The sequence below is a fragment of the Xenopus laevis genome, chromosome 1L (genome assembly GCF_017654675.1).
Source record: "Xenopus laevis strain J_2021 chromosome 1L, Xenopus_laevis_v10.1, whole genome shotgun sequence".
In the NCBI taxonomy this organism is placed as follows: domain Eukaryota; kingdom Metazoa; phylum Chordata; class Amphibia; order Anura; family Pipidae; genus Xenopus; species Xenopus laevis.
The window spans coordinates 205897619-205915117 of record NC_054371.1 but is presented as its reverse complement, the minus strand read 5'-3'; the positions used below and the strand labels follow the sequence as shown (position 1 = coordinate 205915117).

The 17499-nt window shown below is 40.5% G+C and overlaps 1 protein-coding gene across 8 annotated transcripts in view; it reads left to right on the top strand.

Moving 5' to 3' along the window:
• kif2a.L (kinesin heavy chain member 2A L homeolog) overlaps window positions 1-17499 on the top strand; it is a 47684-nt gene that overhangs the window by 25950 nt on the left and 4235 nt on the right. For 4 of the 8 annotated variants that reach the window (XM_041591332.1, XM_041591306.1, XM_018264389.2 and 1 more), the window contains exons 13-19: window positions 3364-3506; window positions 4689-4893; window positions 6158-6268; window positions 7518-7585; window positions 10494-10607; window positions 13904-14048; window positions 16703-16804. In XM_041591332.1, the coding sequence (XP_041447266.1) occupies window positions 3364-3506; window positions 4689-4893; window positions 6158-6268; window positions 7518-7585; window positions 10494-10607; window positions 13904-14048; window positions 16703-16804 (888 nt within the window). 8 annotated transcript variants of the gene reach the window in all.

Here is a 17499-nt window from a genome sequence, read left to right as displayed (position 1 = left end):
ATAAGGCCTGCAAGTAAATCACACCTGAATATGCCATAATAGATAATATTCTTCACTGCCTTCCAGTGTCATTCAAATGTTGCACACAAATAAGGGCTGCAGACATGTGTAGCTTGGGATCTATATCCAACAAAATTAATTCATGTAAAGTCATTCTGAGTGGCCCTCAGAATTTCTTTATTTGACAACGAAAACATTACCAGTTTCAGGCTTTATTCTGTTAGCTGCCATTTAGTTGTCCATAGTTATTAAAATACAAACCAAAATGAATGGAAGGCACTTCTGGACAAGGCTTTATTAGCAGGTAGCTGTACAATGCCTAACGCGTTTCGGGAATCTATCCCTTAATCATAACTTCATAGGAGCCTATGGGGAAAATTCACTAACCTGCGGAGTTGCGCTAGCGCAAGCTTCGCCGCACTTCACCAGGCGAAGTTTCTCCAGGGCGCCGCTAATTCACTAAAATCCGAAGTTGCGCTCAGGGAGGTGAAAGGTGGCGAAGTTGCGCTAGCGTTAATTTGCATACGGCGCCAAGTTAAAGTACAATGGACGTATATGTAGCAGCAAATACATTACACTACACAAGCCTGGGAAAGCTTCATAAAATAAAATAGAGTTGTTATATTGCCCAATACATGAGCCCACTGTATAGTTTAGGTGCCATATGTTAGGAAATGTAGGGGGGAAGGAGGGTACCCGAAAAAAATGTACGATCTTTTTCAGCCAATCACCCATAAAAAATGAAAACGCCAGCGTTTTTTGGGACTTTGAAAAAAATTTCAATTTTTTTTGAAGCAATCCCTATCTACTCTATTGCACTTCACCTGGTCTGAGGTGGCGAAGGCAAGTCTGGCGCAAGAGGTAATGTTCAGTAAAATGCGCAAGTTAGTGAATTAGCGTAGTTACGTCCCTTCACCACAGCGCAACTTTGTCTGGCGTAAGGGTGCGAAGTAGCAGTAGAGTACAGTTCCGGGCCAAGTCGGCCGGGCGCCCTAGGTAACCTGGCCGACTACGTCGCCCCCAACCCGCTCGCACCGATGAAGCGTTATTGCGCATGCGCCAACAAAGCGGTAGTGCAACTTCGTCTGGCGTAAGGGTGCGAAGTAGCGCTAGAGAAGGTACATTTCGCTAACGAATTTACGCCAGAACCCGTTAGTAAATCGGTGAAGTAACGAAATGACGTCACGCTGGCGAATTTGCGCTAGCGTTAGGCGCTTCGCACTTTAGTGAATTTGCCCCTGTGATTAAGGGATACATTCCCGAAACGCGTTGGACATTGTACAGCTACCTGCTAATAAAGCCTTGTCCAGAAGTGCCTTCCATTCGTTTTGGTTTGCCAGATGTTACAGTAAGGGACAATGAGGACTGAGCACCTGGTTGGGGGAATAGTGATGAGTTGGAGCTGTCTCTTTTTGTTTTTTCACTCATAGTTATTAAAAGGCTTAAACACTTACATAAAATATGGAAGAATAATACAACAAAACAAACAACCTCACAATTATAACAGACAATCAGAACATTAATACAATTAGAAAATGAAGAACCAGGATTTAAATGGTTGACAAACGTCCCAAATATAACACAAACAGAGATCCTAAAACAACATATAATGAAACTACTCCCAGCAAGTAGATATCAAGAGATGGCTCTCTAAATACTTCACAACTCATATCTAACTCCAGATATAAAATGGGAAATCGTTCCTCTGATAAATGCCTAAGATGCTGCTCCCCAGAAGCCGATTTAATACACAGCCTTTGGTCATGCTCAAAATTACAATCCTTTTGGCAAGAGGTAACCTCATATGGCGAGCAGATAATCAGAAAATCCATTCAAATGCAAGTAGAGTGGGCATTATTTAGCAGCACCATGAAATACACCCAACTATCAACATCGGAGAAAAATATGGTCGGGAGATTAGCGACTCCTGAACTATTAGTCAAACATAAAATACACTACCTATTTCATATGGATTGGTTGGAAGCAATTACCAAAAAAGAACAAAACACAACAAAATTCTTTAAAACCTGGAGAACATACATAACATCACTTCTACAACATATTAAATACCTTACAGTTTATACCTTTAGACAAACGACATGGTATGATGAAGAAACTTTGAGAGAAAACCCACTTGTCATGGAGTCATCCCAATACCTTCACACTTGGCAACAAGAAAGGCTGGACTTTGCACCCCCCAGGTGTCATCAAATAAACATATTGTTGTCTTTACACCCATAAAACCCTTTATAGGATCCTAAACTTATTTTTGAGCTGAAAGTTTATTGTTGTTATATACTGTTGAACAATCGTTGAGAACTGATATGCTTTAAGTCTTAAAGGGGACCGTCACCCAAAAAATGATTCAAAATCTTATTTTATCACATTAGTCGAGCAAAATTAACTTTAATTACACAATATAAATTATTTGAATCTTGTTTCCTTCAGTCTGGGATTTCAAAATTATAGCAAGCAGGCAGCAGCCATTTTGTGCACACTGTTATTAAAGGGGAAGGAAACCTAGTCGGCGCAAACCCCCCACCCCCCCTCCCATTTGTTGCCCACCCTCCCTCCTCCCCCCTGGCCTACCCGTCCCGCTGGGCAAATGCCCCTAACTTGTTACTTACCCTTCTGCACAGGTCCAGTCCAGGGAGTTCACAGACGACATCTTCTTCCACGCGATCTTCTTCCTGCTTTGAACGGCGCATGCGCAGTAGGAGCATTTCGCTGGTACGATCTACTGCGCGTGACTTTTGGCGCATGCGCCGGTCAAAGCAGGAAGAAGATCGTGTGGAAGAAGATGTCGTCTGTGAACTCCCTGGACTGGACCTGCGCAGAAGGGTAAGTAACAAGTTAGGGGCATTTGCCCAGCGGGACGGGTAGGCCGAGGGGAGGAGGGAGGGTGGGCAACAAATGGTAGGGGGGGGGGTTTGCGCCGACTAGGTTTCCTTCCCCTTTAAGGCAAGGCTTGCATCATCTGAGATTCTTGTTTTGCACCAGAATGGGGGACCTGGTGTCCATCCCCATGCACTGGCTACACATTTAAATGGTAAAGAGAACGGGGGAATGTGTGGAGAGCAGTGACATCTGGGAAGTACTGAATGGAAAGTGAAAGTAATTGCCCATTGCATAGAGGAGTGGCAGACAATATTTGATAGCAACAGTAGACAGCTTTGTGGATCCAATGTGTCCACTATAATCATTTTAGTACGTCTTATTTTGGCTTTCTGTGTCATTTATACATGTTTGCGTTCATCTATTAGGACTGCCTTTAATCTGCTTCAAGTATATGTCTTCTGAGCATGCAAAATTAAGCTGTTATTGGTAATTTTAAAGATATTAATTGGAGCATTCTGTTTCAAGGTCTTTGACTTGCTGAATCGGAAAACCAAGTTAAGAGTCTTAGAAGATGGCAAGCAGCAAGTGCAAGTCGTAGGATTACAAGAGCGGGAAGTTAAATGCGTGGAAGATGTGCTCAAGCTTATTGAAATTGGTAACAGCTGCAGGTAGGTTTTTTAACACTTTGTTATAGGACTCAACCGAAAAACTAGCATTTTAACGGTATGTCCCACATGGCTTAAATATCCAAACATCTGACTGTCCAACATCTCAGGAGTATTAATATGACGTTTCTCCTTCCTTTGCTGCTAGAACAGTCTCTTCTCTTCTGGGAAGACTAGATGTTGCAATATGGTTGGTGGGATTTACTTCTATTCAACCACATGTTGTTGATGTTGGGGATCAGGTTTGTCTTGCAGTCAGTGTTCCCGTTCATCTCACAGGCGTTCAGTTGGGCTTAGGTCAGGGCTCTGTACAGACCAGTCACTTGCACTCCCATCTCTGCAACACCTTACTTTGTGCATTATTGGTCAGAAACCGGAAAGGGCCACAAATCAGAAATATGGAAATACCCTTCTAGTTTTCGGGTAGATCACTAACCTACGTCTAACCTAAAAACATTACCCCTACTACTAAATCTATAATTAAATTAAATATAAAAGCTAAACTATTAAGGGATAATAAGTCATTCAGTTTGGGGGTTCCAATTTGTTCACCTCGCCTTGTAAATGTAACTGCTAACCTTGAACCCCAGGTTGGTACTATTCCTAAGTGAAAAACTGCCAAGCCCTTGCCTGCTACACCTTCCATTAGTTTGTAATTGCCAAGCCAGAGCTGCCCAAGGAATCCATTGGAAATGAAGTCCAGAGGGTGGCCAGGCGTCCAAGGTTACACAACAGATGTGTTGAATTGTGATTGGTTTTGATATTGGGAGGGTTTATATGAGATGGTATATAAGTATCTGGGCCATGTGTCCCATTAGAGATTGCCTATGACTAAGTGCTAGGTAAGCATGAAACATTTTAGGCTCCATGTGGGGTGTTTTTGATATTTTAACATGATCTAATAAACAATTTTTTTTTACTTAAACAGCATGTATTTAGAAAATTTTATTTTGGTCACAAGAGGTTTCTAGCATGCCAATAATGGGGATTCATTCCACTTATAGCTCTATATCCTTGAATTTAGCTACAGGGGTCCAAGGTTGACTTTTAGATTTAATTTACAAAGTAGCTCACAAATTCAATTTGCATTTTGTTGTCCATTTTTGAAAGCATTTTTTTTTTTTAGAATGCTTTAGCCTTCTTTGTTTTGGCTATCTTTAAATTCCTGTTTATTTCATTTCACAGAACATCGGGTCAGACCTCTGCAAATGCACATTCATCGCGAAGCCATGCAGTGTTCCAGATCATCCTGAGAAAAAAAGGGAAGATGCACGGCAAATTTTCCCTTATTGACTTGGCTGGAAACGAAAGAGGCGCTGATACCTCAAGTGCAGACAGGCAGACTCGGCTTGAAGGTGCTGAAATCAACAAGAGCTTGTTAGCGTTAAAGGTAATTTAAATAGGGACAATAGCAACTGTGGCGGAATTGTTGAATGGAGGAAACAGTGGTAATTATATATGCAATTGGTATTGTGGGTTTATTCTCCGCACTGTGTGCTATTGGTTGTGTTCTGTGTTCTATTCCACACCTACAGACCTCTCTTGCTTCTGGGGAAACAGGAAACTGAATCAGAACCATTAATGCAGTGATTTCTATTGCTCGCTGGCAGAAACAGGAACTGTCTCTATATATCTCAAACCACTCTCATCTTATATGAGTGAGTTCTGTCCCCTGCTGCTCATCTGAAGATACATCACCAATTCTACCCCAAAGAAACATGAACATTGAAGCAGTAGAAGGTCTTTAAAGAGAAAGCATTGCATAAATGTTTTGGCCGTGTTGGATTTTATTTTGAGCAGAAAATCTTATCAACTAGAGTTTGGGGACAAGTGCCAGACTTACTCTGATGGTAAAATAACAATCTAGGCATTTGGGGGCACTTGTATTAAAGTAGGAGACAAGTGTTTTAGCTCAGATTAAAATCCATTGCAACCACAGCTGCAGTCCATAAAGCTGCACATGAATGGCACTTACCTGGTTATATTGCTTGAATTTTTTTATTTTTAATTAATTAGATCAAGAAATATGGCTAATATTACTTAAGTACGGTTTGGTAACAATACATTTTTCGTTTATGCCCCTATAAATGGTCAGTTCACTTTTATTATGGTGTAGACCGCGCTAATCTAAGACAGCAATCTTCATTTTGTGGTTTTTTTTATGTAGGCTGTCTTGTTTACTGTAAATTGACGCCTTACAGTCAATCAGGTTTTTTGTTGTTGTCTGGGTCCATGACCCCAACAACCAAATAACCGTTTCAGTTGCACGCCAAAAAGAGGCAGAATTTAAAGCCTAATCTTTTAGAAACTTTTTTAAAATGACCAATTGAAAAGATGCCTAACATAGTTCCATCTGTATCATACTATGTAAATGGGAATTTCCCCTTTAAGTGAAAGGTACTGCATTTAGTCGTTCGTGTTTGCTTGGTTGGCCCTGACCCTCCTGAACTGTAACAGGACCCACATGTGTGAGTAGCCTGCAGGGGGTAAGGTCAATTATAGACAGGTGGGACTTGAAGAAAAAAAAATACATAAAAAGTTAGAGAAAAAAAAAAAAAAAAATATATATATATATATATATATATATATATATATATATATATATATATAATTATATATAATTTTACTTATTCTGTTACAATTCTATGTTACAGGAGTGCATTCGAGCCCTTGGAAGGAACAAGCCGCATACTCCTTTTAGAGCAAGTAAACTGACTCAAGTGCTGCGAGATTCCTTTATCGGGGAAAACTCCCGTACCTGCATGGTAAGGTTATAAATGTAGTCATGTGCTTAGCCAGTTCCACACAACTGATTATCCATCAGGGTAAAGGTTCTAACTTGTGTAATTTGCTAATGGCACAAATGTTGTGTTTTTTTTTTTTTTTTTTTATTATTTTATTATGGGTTCAATTCTCTTTTAAATGGCTCCCCCCCATCATGGCTACACAGCAGCTTATTTATATAAAATATAATTGTGTTACTGCAGCAAACACACCCTTTTTACCAGTGCAAGGCAACACTACATTATATTTTGATTACTTTAAAACACTTTCATTTTTGGTATTACAGTTCCTATAACAATGGCGGGTACCATAGATTAGCCTAAAATGAGCATGTTTTAGGATTCTCGGTCACAGCTTCCATGCTGTGTGTGCACTTCTGCAACTAAGCTAAACATTGCATATGCCCCCCTTTTTGAAGAGGAGGGTTTCGTTTTTTTATATAAAACTGAATGCATAAGTATGATCTGACCAGAGTAAGCACGGCTATAATATTTTTTATAAACGTAAGTATTCACTACCGTATATACTCGAGTATAAGCTGAGTTTTTCAGCACCCAAAATGTGCTGAAAAAGTGTACCTCGGCTTATACTCGAGTCAATGTGCAGAATCACCCAAACCGCGCTCATGAAATGTCCTCCTGTGCCCCGCACGGCAGCTATTTTCCCTGCATTACATTGTTGGTGCTGTAAATGGGTTTGCGTCGATAACCACTCTCCGAAGTATAATTGGCCTGCAGCCAGGGCCGGATTAAACTGTAAAACGGGTTGTTTTTAGGGGCCCGGTACAGGGCCAGGCCATCATGGAGGAAAACATTACCTGGATCAGCAGCCTCCTGCATGTTCCGGGTCCCTGTCGTGACGTCCGGCCGACACACTTGTGAGGTTCGGTGTGCAGTTAATACTGTGCCGATACTACGGGACTCCAGTGCCGGATCTCTCTCTCTCTCTCATCCATCCACTACTTTTATATCGTCTACATGACAGCTGCTGCCTCAGTACGTACAGACATCACAACATAGTGTGTACTGGAATGCACCCTAGGCTTATACTCGAGTCAATAAGGTTTCCCAGTTTTTGTAGGTAAAATTAGGTACCTCGGCTTATACTCGGTCGGCTTATACTCAAGTATATATGGTATATCAATTTATAAAACCATGTTTTGTTGTTTGCATTTCCTACTACTGCTGAACAATTCAAACCCGTTTTATCCATTGTTATTTTTCATTTCAGATCGCCACTATTTCTCCGGGTATGGCATCCTGTGAAAATACTTTAAACACTTTAAGATACGCAAATAGGTAAGACAGGCTACCTCCCAGCTTCCATTATGTTACTGTTGGAACCTTGCATTAGTATTGCCTATTATCTCTTGAATATATATACCAAAAATGACATGGATTTTATATGTATTTTAACACAATAAGCTTTCAACTTGGCATTGTATTTCAGATTTATGGCTGTACAGTAACACTGCATAGGTCTGACATGTCGTAGTCTGGGAAGCTCCAGCTTCTGATCCAGTCAGTTGCTTCGGTTTGCGCCGACTAGGTTTCCTTCCCCTTTAACTAGGATTCTGCATGTTTCAGCAGGATTTGGATTCAGTCGAATCCTTGTGTCCGGCCAAACCGAATCCTAATTTGCATATGCAAATTAGGGCTGGAATGGAAACCACGTGACTTTTCTTTACGAAACAAGGAAGTGAAATCTTTTCTCACTTTTTCCTCCTCTTCACCTAATTTGCATGTGGAAATTAGCTTTCAGTTTGGCGTTTTACCGAAACTTTCACAAAGTATTCCAGGATTCGGCCGAATCCCAAATAGTGGGTTCAGTGCATCCCTAATTTATATAGCAATCACATCAGTGCTTTACAGACAGGAGCTTTGCTGCCCATTGTGATAAAATCAGTGGAAATAGATGGCTTATAAATATGGTGCCGTTTGCCTTTGTTATATTATAATGAGATTTTAGTGAGAAGCACTAGGACAGTTTTTATACAGCACATTCTGAGATGCGTAATCACATTCGCTGCTGCCACTTTGTGGACACAGTAATATATAAAGTGCATCTTAAAAAGTGACACTGACGTGTTCTAGAAGCAATGGGAGCGAGTCAGTGTCACTAGTGATGGAGGGCTGCACAGTTATAAAAAATCTCCTCACAAAAATTTCTTTTCAAAGAGGCTCATCACATAAAAAAGGAGGCTCAGGTGCTCTGCCCCAAGCCTTCAGCATAAGGGAGCGGACATCACCGTGTTGTTTGTAGGGAAGGCACTCAAAGAGCAATCCTCCAAGCAGTAGTAGTAAAAAAACATCTTTGTTGAAGTACAAGTGGTGATTACAGCCTTATGCGTTTCGTGTTCTCACAACACTTAATCATAGGCGACTGACACATTGCACATGCACAGTATTTAAATTGGTGGATATAAGTTTACATACTGTGCATGTGCAATCTGTCAGTAGCCTATGATTAAAGATGGCCATAGACGCAAAGATCTGATCGTACGAATCATCGATTTGTCGATTTTCGGACCGTGTGGAGAGTCCCGACATTTTTTGTCCGGCGGAGATCGGTCGTTTGGTCGATCGGACAGGTTAAAAGATTTCTGTCGGCTGCCGATAATATCTCTGCGTGTATTGCCGATCGTACGATTTTCAGAGGGAGACTGTCACTAGCTTTGGTTGGACAGATTCGAACGATCGGTTCTTTGCATCTATGGCCAGCTTAAGTGTTGTGAGAACACGAAACGTGTAAGGCTGTAATCCAGACTTGTACTCCAATAAAGACTTTTTTTTATTTACTACTACTACTGCCTGGAGGAGTGCCTACCCTACAAACAATACGGTGATATAAAAAGATCTCCCCCAAACGACCCCCTTCCATCAGTCCTTGCAGCACCTGGCTGTATGATACATGTAAACAGGGAGAGGTATCCTGTGGGCAGCACAATATTTCTGTAGGCAGGAGTAGAAATATAATTAATTATTACTCAACCTATTACAGGAACTCTTTGTTCACAGATTAGAAGGACTAGAACAGTGATCCCCAACCAGTGGCTCATGAGCTACATGTTGCTCACCAGCCTATTGAATGTTGCTCCTGGTGTCCCATAAACAGGTGCTGAATTCCTTTCTTGGAGCCAAGGTTTGGTTGAATAAAAACAAAATGTACTGCCAAACAGAGTTTCCTGTAAGCTGACAGTCTGCATAGAGGCTACCAAATAGCAAATCACAGCCCTTATTTGGCACCCCCATGGACTTTTATGATACTTGTGTTGCTCCCCAAATCTTTTTACATTAAACTGTGGCTCACAAGTAAAAATGTTGGGGACCCCTGGACTAGAAGGATTAGAACCAGCTCTTCATGCTTGGTAGTTACGCTGTAGCAGAGTCCTACAACCTGAATATACCACCCGGCTGGCCATCGAGGTTATACAGGTATGGGACCTGTCATCCAGAATGATCGGGACCTGGGGTTTTCCAGATACGGGATCTTTCTGTATATTAGATCACCTTACCTTAAGTCTACTTAAAAACCTTTTATATCTGTGAGCCACATTCAAATGTAAAATGAGCTGGGGAGCAGCACATACAAGTAAAGTTCCGGAGGGTGCCAAATAAGGGCTGTGATTGGCTGTTTGGTAGCCCCTATGTGGACTTGCAGGAGGCTCTGTTTGGCAGTACATCTGTTTTTTATGTAACCGGAACTTGCCTCCAAGCCAAGAACGAAAAAACACCTGCTTTAAGGCCACTGGGAGCAACATCCAAGTAGTTGGTGAGCAACATGTTACTCGTAAGCCACCTTGCATTAAATAAACCCAACCGGATTGTTTATATCTAAGTTTGGATCAAGACAAGGTACTGTTTTATTATTATTAAAGAGAAAAAAGAAATCTTAAAAAAAAAAATTGCATTATTTGTCCCTCCGAAGCATTCTGGATAACCGGTTTCTGGATTAACTGATCCTGTACCTGTATTGGGTGAAAAGGTGACCTCTTTAGAATAACTGACAATATGAGGTTAATGTTATGGAAGTGTAAAGCAGGGACTGGTGTGATTGGCTCCTTCCATACATGTGGGACTTGTATACTATAATGATTCTGTAACACTATATAGTAACTTTGCTGACAGAATGAACAATTCTAAATCTTCTCTCTGTTCTTATCACACTTTTTCTTCACCCTCATTCTGCTGTATGTTGGCTCATCAGGGTAAAGGAGTTTGGCATTAGCCCATCGGATATTCCCTTCTCACAGGGTAGTGGAAGTCGCTCTGATCTCTCTCCTTCCTATGAGTACGACGACTTTTCTCCCACACTGACAAGGTCGAATTCCTTCTAAGACTTTGCCTTGTACAAAACGTCTTTATTTTCCGGGCGTGTAAACATCAACACCAGCCCTTTTATTACTATCATTATTAATTCAGTGCAAGTCTTATGTTTTCCTTTTGCATGGTTTGTAGTTTTATTTCTAGCTTATTTATCAGCATGAATTTATTTCTGTTTTGACACAATTTTCCATCTGCCAGCCTTGAGAGACTTTTTTGTTCTAAAAGTGTAAAGGTAAAATAAGGAATATTTAACAAAGAGGGAATCGTTTTTCACCAAATTCTCTACAATATATGGCCACACCACTGTTATACTGATATTTAATGGTCAGTTTGCCCCTTATTATGGATGCACGGAATCCACTATTTTGGATTCAGCCGATCCCCCGAATCCTTTGCTAAAGATTTGGTTGAATACCGAACTGAATCGTAATTTGCATATGCAAATTAGGGATGGGAAGGGGAAAACATTTTTTACTTCCTTGTTTTATGACAAACAGTCATGTGATTTCCCTTCCTGTCCCTAATTTGCATATGTAAATGTAAAAAGGGTTCGGGTTCAGCTGGGCAGAAGGATTTAGCTGAATCCGAATCCTGCTGAAAAAGGCCGAATCCCGAAACGAATCCTGCATTCGGTGCATCCCTACCCCTTATATATATTACATTAGAGCAACGAAGAGGGCAAAGACCTTAAAGGGATCGTTCACCTTTATATTGATTTTTGCCATGTTATTGTAGAGAGCGATATTCTGAGACTATTTACAATTGGGTTTCATTTATTATATTATATATAAAATATATTTGGCATTTCATTCAGCAGCTCTCCAGTTTGGATTTTCTGCAGCTGATATTGCTACTTTTTATTACTCCTCTTTCTATTCAGGCCTCTCCTATTCATATTCCAGTCTCTTCAAATCACTGCATGGTTGCTAGGGTAATTTGGACCCAAGCAACCAGATTGCTGAAATTGCAAAGTGGAGAGAGCTGCTGAATTGAAAGCTTAACAACTCAAAAACCACATATAAAAAGGAGCAGTTGGCTTATACAGAGGGAGGGGGCTTCTCTGTACGCTACCTATTTGTTTTTACCTTCTTATACGAGTGCTTGAAATAATGGAAATGTAGATATGGCTTAATTTAAGGGGTGGTTCACCTTCAAACTAACTTTAAGTATGATAGTAGATAGATAGTAGAGAATTATATTTTGAGATCATTTGCATTTTTTTTTTCATTTTTCATTATTTTGAGTTATTTAGCTTTTAAGTCAGCAGATTGCTATTTCAGCCATCTGGCTGCTAGGGTCCAAATTACCCTAGCAACCATGCACTGATATGAATACGAGACTGGAATATGAAGGAGAGGGTCTGAAAAGAAAGATGAGTAATAAAAAGTAGCAATAACAATACATTTGTAGCCTTACAGAGCATTTGTTTTTTAGATGGAGTCAGTGACCCCCATTTGAAAACTGAAAAGAGTCAGAAGAAAAAGGCAAATAATTAAAAAACGATCAAAAATAAATAATAAAGGCCAACTGGAATTCACCATTGTATAACATACTAAAAGTTAACTGAAAGGTGAACCACCCCTTTAAAACAATACACAGAAATAATGTTCAGCCCAAGCCCTATACATTGACCCTAGGTTGAAAAAGAGGGTAAACTGCTCAATTCAATTTGAGAAGCGCTTAGGGCTAGTCCACACGAGGAGATTCCGGGAGATTTTCTAATCGAGATTTTCTAATCGCCTCGTCTTTTGAGCGACTATCTCCCCGAACTGCCTCAGCGTTTTTCCCCATAGGTTACAATGCAAAGTTGCCTGCGCTAATGCACACGCGGCGATGCGTTTTCATTAGTCGCCCTCACTGAGGCAACTTCGGGCGACTATAGAAAACTCATCGCTTCGGTTGGCCTTACCCTTACACCATTCACAGCCAGTTCAGTTGTGCCGGGTTTTGGGCTGTGTTTCTGGTCTAATGCTCCTCTAAATATCTTGTTTATGTACTGTACTGTAGTGAGAATGGATTAAGACTTAAAACAGAGCAAGTTATTGGGAGAGAATCATTTAGACAGAATGGGGGATATAGCAAATAGTATTGGGGCAGTGGGGTGACAGCAAATGATTTTGTTTCTGCCTTATAGAGGTGGAACAAATAGACAGGGGCAGATTAATGCACAGACTTCCCTATTCTAGGGGCCCTTCAGTGTATTTCTATTTTCTTTTCTTTTAATATTCTTCTTTAATAGATCTGCACACATCCGGACCCAGCAGTAACCTAGAGAGGGTGGTCTGTGAGTGTAGCCTAGGGTCCCACATGTCATTCACACTGCAAACTGGTGTATATAAAGATGGAGCTGGTTTAGCCAAAGCATGAATAGGCTTTTCCAACTGTGTATCTTGTATTTAGGCAATGCTGGTTTTTTTACAGCCTTAACCCCAGAGTATTAGGGCAGAGACACGCCAGATTCAGGGAGATTAGTTGTCCAGTGACAAATCTCCTCTTCTTCGGGGCGACTAATCCCCCCGAACTGCCTGCTGCCGGCTAGAATGTAAATCGCCGGCGGGATGGTATTCAGAGCATTACGTTTTCCGAAGTTGCCTCACGAGGAAACTTTGGGCGACTTCCGAAAGCGAAGCGCTCCAAAGTACACGCGCCGGGGTTTTAAATTCTGTCTGGCGGGAGGCAGTTTGGGGAGTGCCCTGACCCTAAAGCTACTCTATGTTTGGTTAATTAGATTACCAGTATACGGCCCCCTCCCTTTAGGGTAAAGGCACACGGGGAGATTTAGTCGCCCGACGACGAATCACCACTTTTTCTGGGCGACTAATCTCCCCAAACTGCCTTCCCACCTCGTTAGGCAACTTTGGGTGACTTCAGAAAACAAAGCGATCCAAGTGCCATCCCGCCCGCGATTTACATTCTAGCCGGCGGGAGGCAGTTTAGGGAGATAAGTCGCCCCAAAAAAGAAATTTGTCGTTGGGCGGCTGATCTCTCCGAATCTGAGCGTGTGTCTCTGCCGTTACAGAGCAATGTAGCAGCTGCAAATAAAAAATATAATCCTTATGTCTGTTGAAACTTATACATGTTTTGGCAAATGTTCCTGTTTTATTTAGTGTTCAGATCTGGGTATTGGGCAGTGCATTGTCCTGCCGAGTATAAAATGGCTTTTATGGCGTCTAACAAAGAAGTCTCTACGGCTGGCAGAGAAAGAATGTGTAGAATGAATAGAACCATGTGTAAGCGTTGGTGAATATATAAAACAAGTCATATAATATTTTTTTTTTTTTATTATTCTAGGGTGAAGGAACTGGATCCGAGCGCTGTAGGAGACCTCCGCCCCATGATACATCATGCCCCAAACCAGCTGGATGACTTGGAAGCAATGTGGGGAGTGGGGAGTTCTCCTCAGAGAGATGATCTCAAGCTGCTTTGTGAGCAGAATGTAAGTGTTATTAGAAGGGAGGGACAGAGTATTTATCTACATCTAATTGGCCCCAGTTCTATCTCTGTGTAATCAGAACACAAGTACATTGTGTCCTTTAGGCTGCACTTAATATTCCAACAGCCTCATTTATTATAGTGTTCTGTAATCATCATCATCATCATCATATATCAGATATCATATATATGATATATATATATATATATATAGTTCCATACTCATCAGGGGCTTATGTCACTGGACATACAGCCGGTAAAGGGATATACAAGTTAAAGTGGTAGTTTACCTTTAAGATAACTTTAACTATGTTAACGGGGTTGTTCACCTCTGAGATAACTTTTAGTATGATGTAGAGAGTGATGTTCTGAGATAATTTGCAATCGGCTTTTTTTTTATTTTTTGTTATTTGTGGTTTTTTGTTATTTAGCTTTTTATTCAGCAGCTCTTCAGTTTGCAATTTCAGCGATCTGATTACTAGGGCCCAAATGACCCTAGCAACCATGCACTGATTTGAATAAGAGACTGGAATATGAATAGGAGAAGCCTGAATAGAAGGCTCAGTAATAAAAAGAAGCAATAACAACACATTTGTAGCCTTACAGAGCATTTGTTTTTTTAGAAGGGGTCAGCGACGCCCATTTGAAAGCTGCAAAGAGTCAGAAGAAAAAGGCAAATAATTATAAAAAATAAATAATTAAAAACCCAATTGAAAAGTCGCTTAGATTTGGTCGTTCTATAACATAATAAAAGTTACTTTAAAGGTGAACCACCCCTTTAAAGAATGTCCCATTCTTAGCCATGTTTCAATTAGTCTTTATTTATTTTTACATTATTTCCTTTTCTGTCTCTTTCCAACTTTCAAACTGCGGTCACTGACCCCAGCAGCCAAAAACTATGCTCTGTGAGGCAATTTTATTGCTTTTTTTACTTTTTTTTTAAAAAAAAAAAGTTATTCTATTCAGGCCCTCTTGTTTAAATTCCAGTTCAAATTTTCATTCAAACCTGTCTGGTTGCTAGGGAAACTTAGGCCCTAGCAACCAGATAGCTGCTATATTTATAATCTGGAGAGCTGCTGAACAAAATGCTAAATACTTAAAAAAACTGAAAAATAAAGACCAATTGCAAATTTACAAAGAATATCTCTTTAAATTTTTCAAATAAATGTTGCTGTTTCAAACAAACGTCCCGTAAACTTGTAAAAATGTCATTGGTAATGTTTCCAAAACTTTACGAATCCATCGATTTTGATCAGACAACTGCAATGTTCTAGCACGTGGTAAACGATGGAACAAATTCTGATAAAAATGGTGGAAATGCTTTTTTTTTTTTTGTTTTTTTTTTAAACCCAAAATATCAGAAAAAGGTTAATAAATGTGGAGAAAATGTGAATCCGGAAAATCCCAGGAACATGCTGCTAAGAATCCCAATTTGATATTTGGTAAATCCCTTCATTGTGATTTTTTGCTTTTGTAGGGAAGTGAGACTTTGTTGCCCAAAACAAAGCAGAAAGTAATAAAATCACTAAAATCGATTGAGAAAATTGTATGTTAATATCAGTGGTTATTTTGCCACTTCACTAGTCTCTCTGTGCAGCTGACGTGTTTATGGAACTTTCTAACCCATTTTTCATGAGATCAGGGTTTCTTACCCATTTTGGCACCCAGAAGCCCGTGATTAAAAGTGCCCTGGTGGGTACGAAACAAGTAGGGCGGAAGAAGATGCAAGTATACATTTTTCAACTTAAACTTTTCTAATCCTGTGGATCCGTTTGAGTGCAGGACAGCCCTGTTCTTTCTTTATGGCACCCAGAAAGCCACCTGCCCACAATTTGCTATACATTGTAAGGGTCAGGGCACACGCTCAGATTCGGCGAGATTAGTCGCCCAGCATCAAATCTCCTCTTCTTAAGGGCGACTAATCCCGGCCCGAGCCCGACTTCCTTTTATAGACCTGCGCTGCCCCAACGATGACGTCACAAAAGGGGCGGGAGGCAGTTCAGGGAGATTAGTCGCACGAAAGAAGAGATTTGTTGCCGGGCGACTAATCTCCCCAAATCTGAGCGTGTGCCCTGACCCTTAATTCCTGGATGGTAGCATGAGTAGAGTTTACTGTAGTAAAGAGCATCACTGTTCACATCATAGTGCATATATGTGGGTCCCAAGATATAGGTTAAAGGACCAGTAACATCAAAAAATGGAATTGTTTTAAAGTAATAAAAATAGAATTCAGTGTTGCCCTGCACTGGTAAAACTGCTGTATTTGCTTCAGAAACACTACTATTGTTTATATAAATAAGCTGCTGTGTAGCAATAAGGGCAGCCATTCAAAGGAGAAAAGGCTCAGGTTACACAGCAGATCAGCTCTGTAGAACATAATGGTGTTATCTGTTATCCACTATTTAACCTGTGCCATATAGACTTTTTTCAATTTCCCTCATTGCTACACAGCAGCTTGTTTATATGAACTATAGCAGGTTTTCTGAAGCAAACACATCAGTTTTACCAGTGCAGGGCAACACTACATGATATTTTCATTACTTTAAAACACTGATTTTTTTGGTGTTACTGTTCCTTTAAGACCCCCTGGCCTGGATGAGTGTTGCCACTGTACCCGGGTCTGAATCTCTTCATTCTACTCAAATGTCTTTTATTCAGGAGGAAGAGGTCTCCCCGCAGCTCTTCACATTCCATGAAGCCGTGTCCCAGATGGTGGAGATGGAGGAGCAGGTTGTAGAAGATCACAGAGCAGTCTTCCAGGTCATTCTATGTGCAGTTCTGAATGAAGAGTAAATTGTCTACTTTTGCTCAGTGTGAAGAGAGTCGTAGAACTGAGCAGTAAAGCACACGAGAAGCTTCCTGCATTTGCTATTCTGTCTGACCCCCACCCAGACAACAGCAGAGGGGGCTCCTGATACACATTCAGTAGAAAAAACTGCTAATGTCATAAAAAGATTCTGAATTCAAATGTGAATTCTAATTTGCACATGCAAATTAGGGGGAGGGGAAACATTTACTTCCTTGTTTTTTTTCGACAAAAACTCACGATTTCCCTCCTGCCCCTAATTTGCATATGCAAATTAGGATTTGGATTTGGTTCAACCAGGCAGAAGGATATGGCCGAATCCGAATCTGCTGAAAAAGGCCGAATCCTGGATTCAGTGCATCCCTACATAAAACCTACAATTAAAATGATAAAGAGCTCTGAGCCATTTTACATTGTTGTAAAGTCCCCTTTCATTTTTATTCAGCAGGTGAATAAATCAAATTGGATTTTGCAATAAACCGAGTAATAGGACATTAATACAGAGGCATTTTCATAAATATTCCTGCAAATAGAGTGTCTGTGCTCAATAAACCAAGTCTGCATGGTGTTTTATTGCACACCTTAAAGGGATTGTTCACCTTTGAGTTAATTTTTAGTATGACGTAGAGAGTGATATTCTGAGACCATG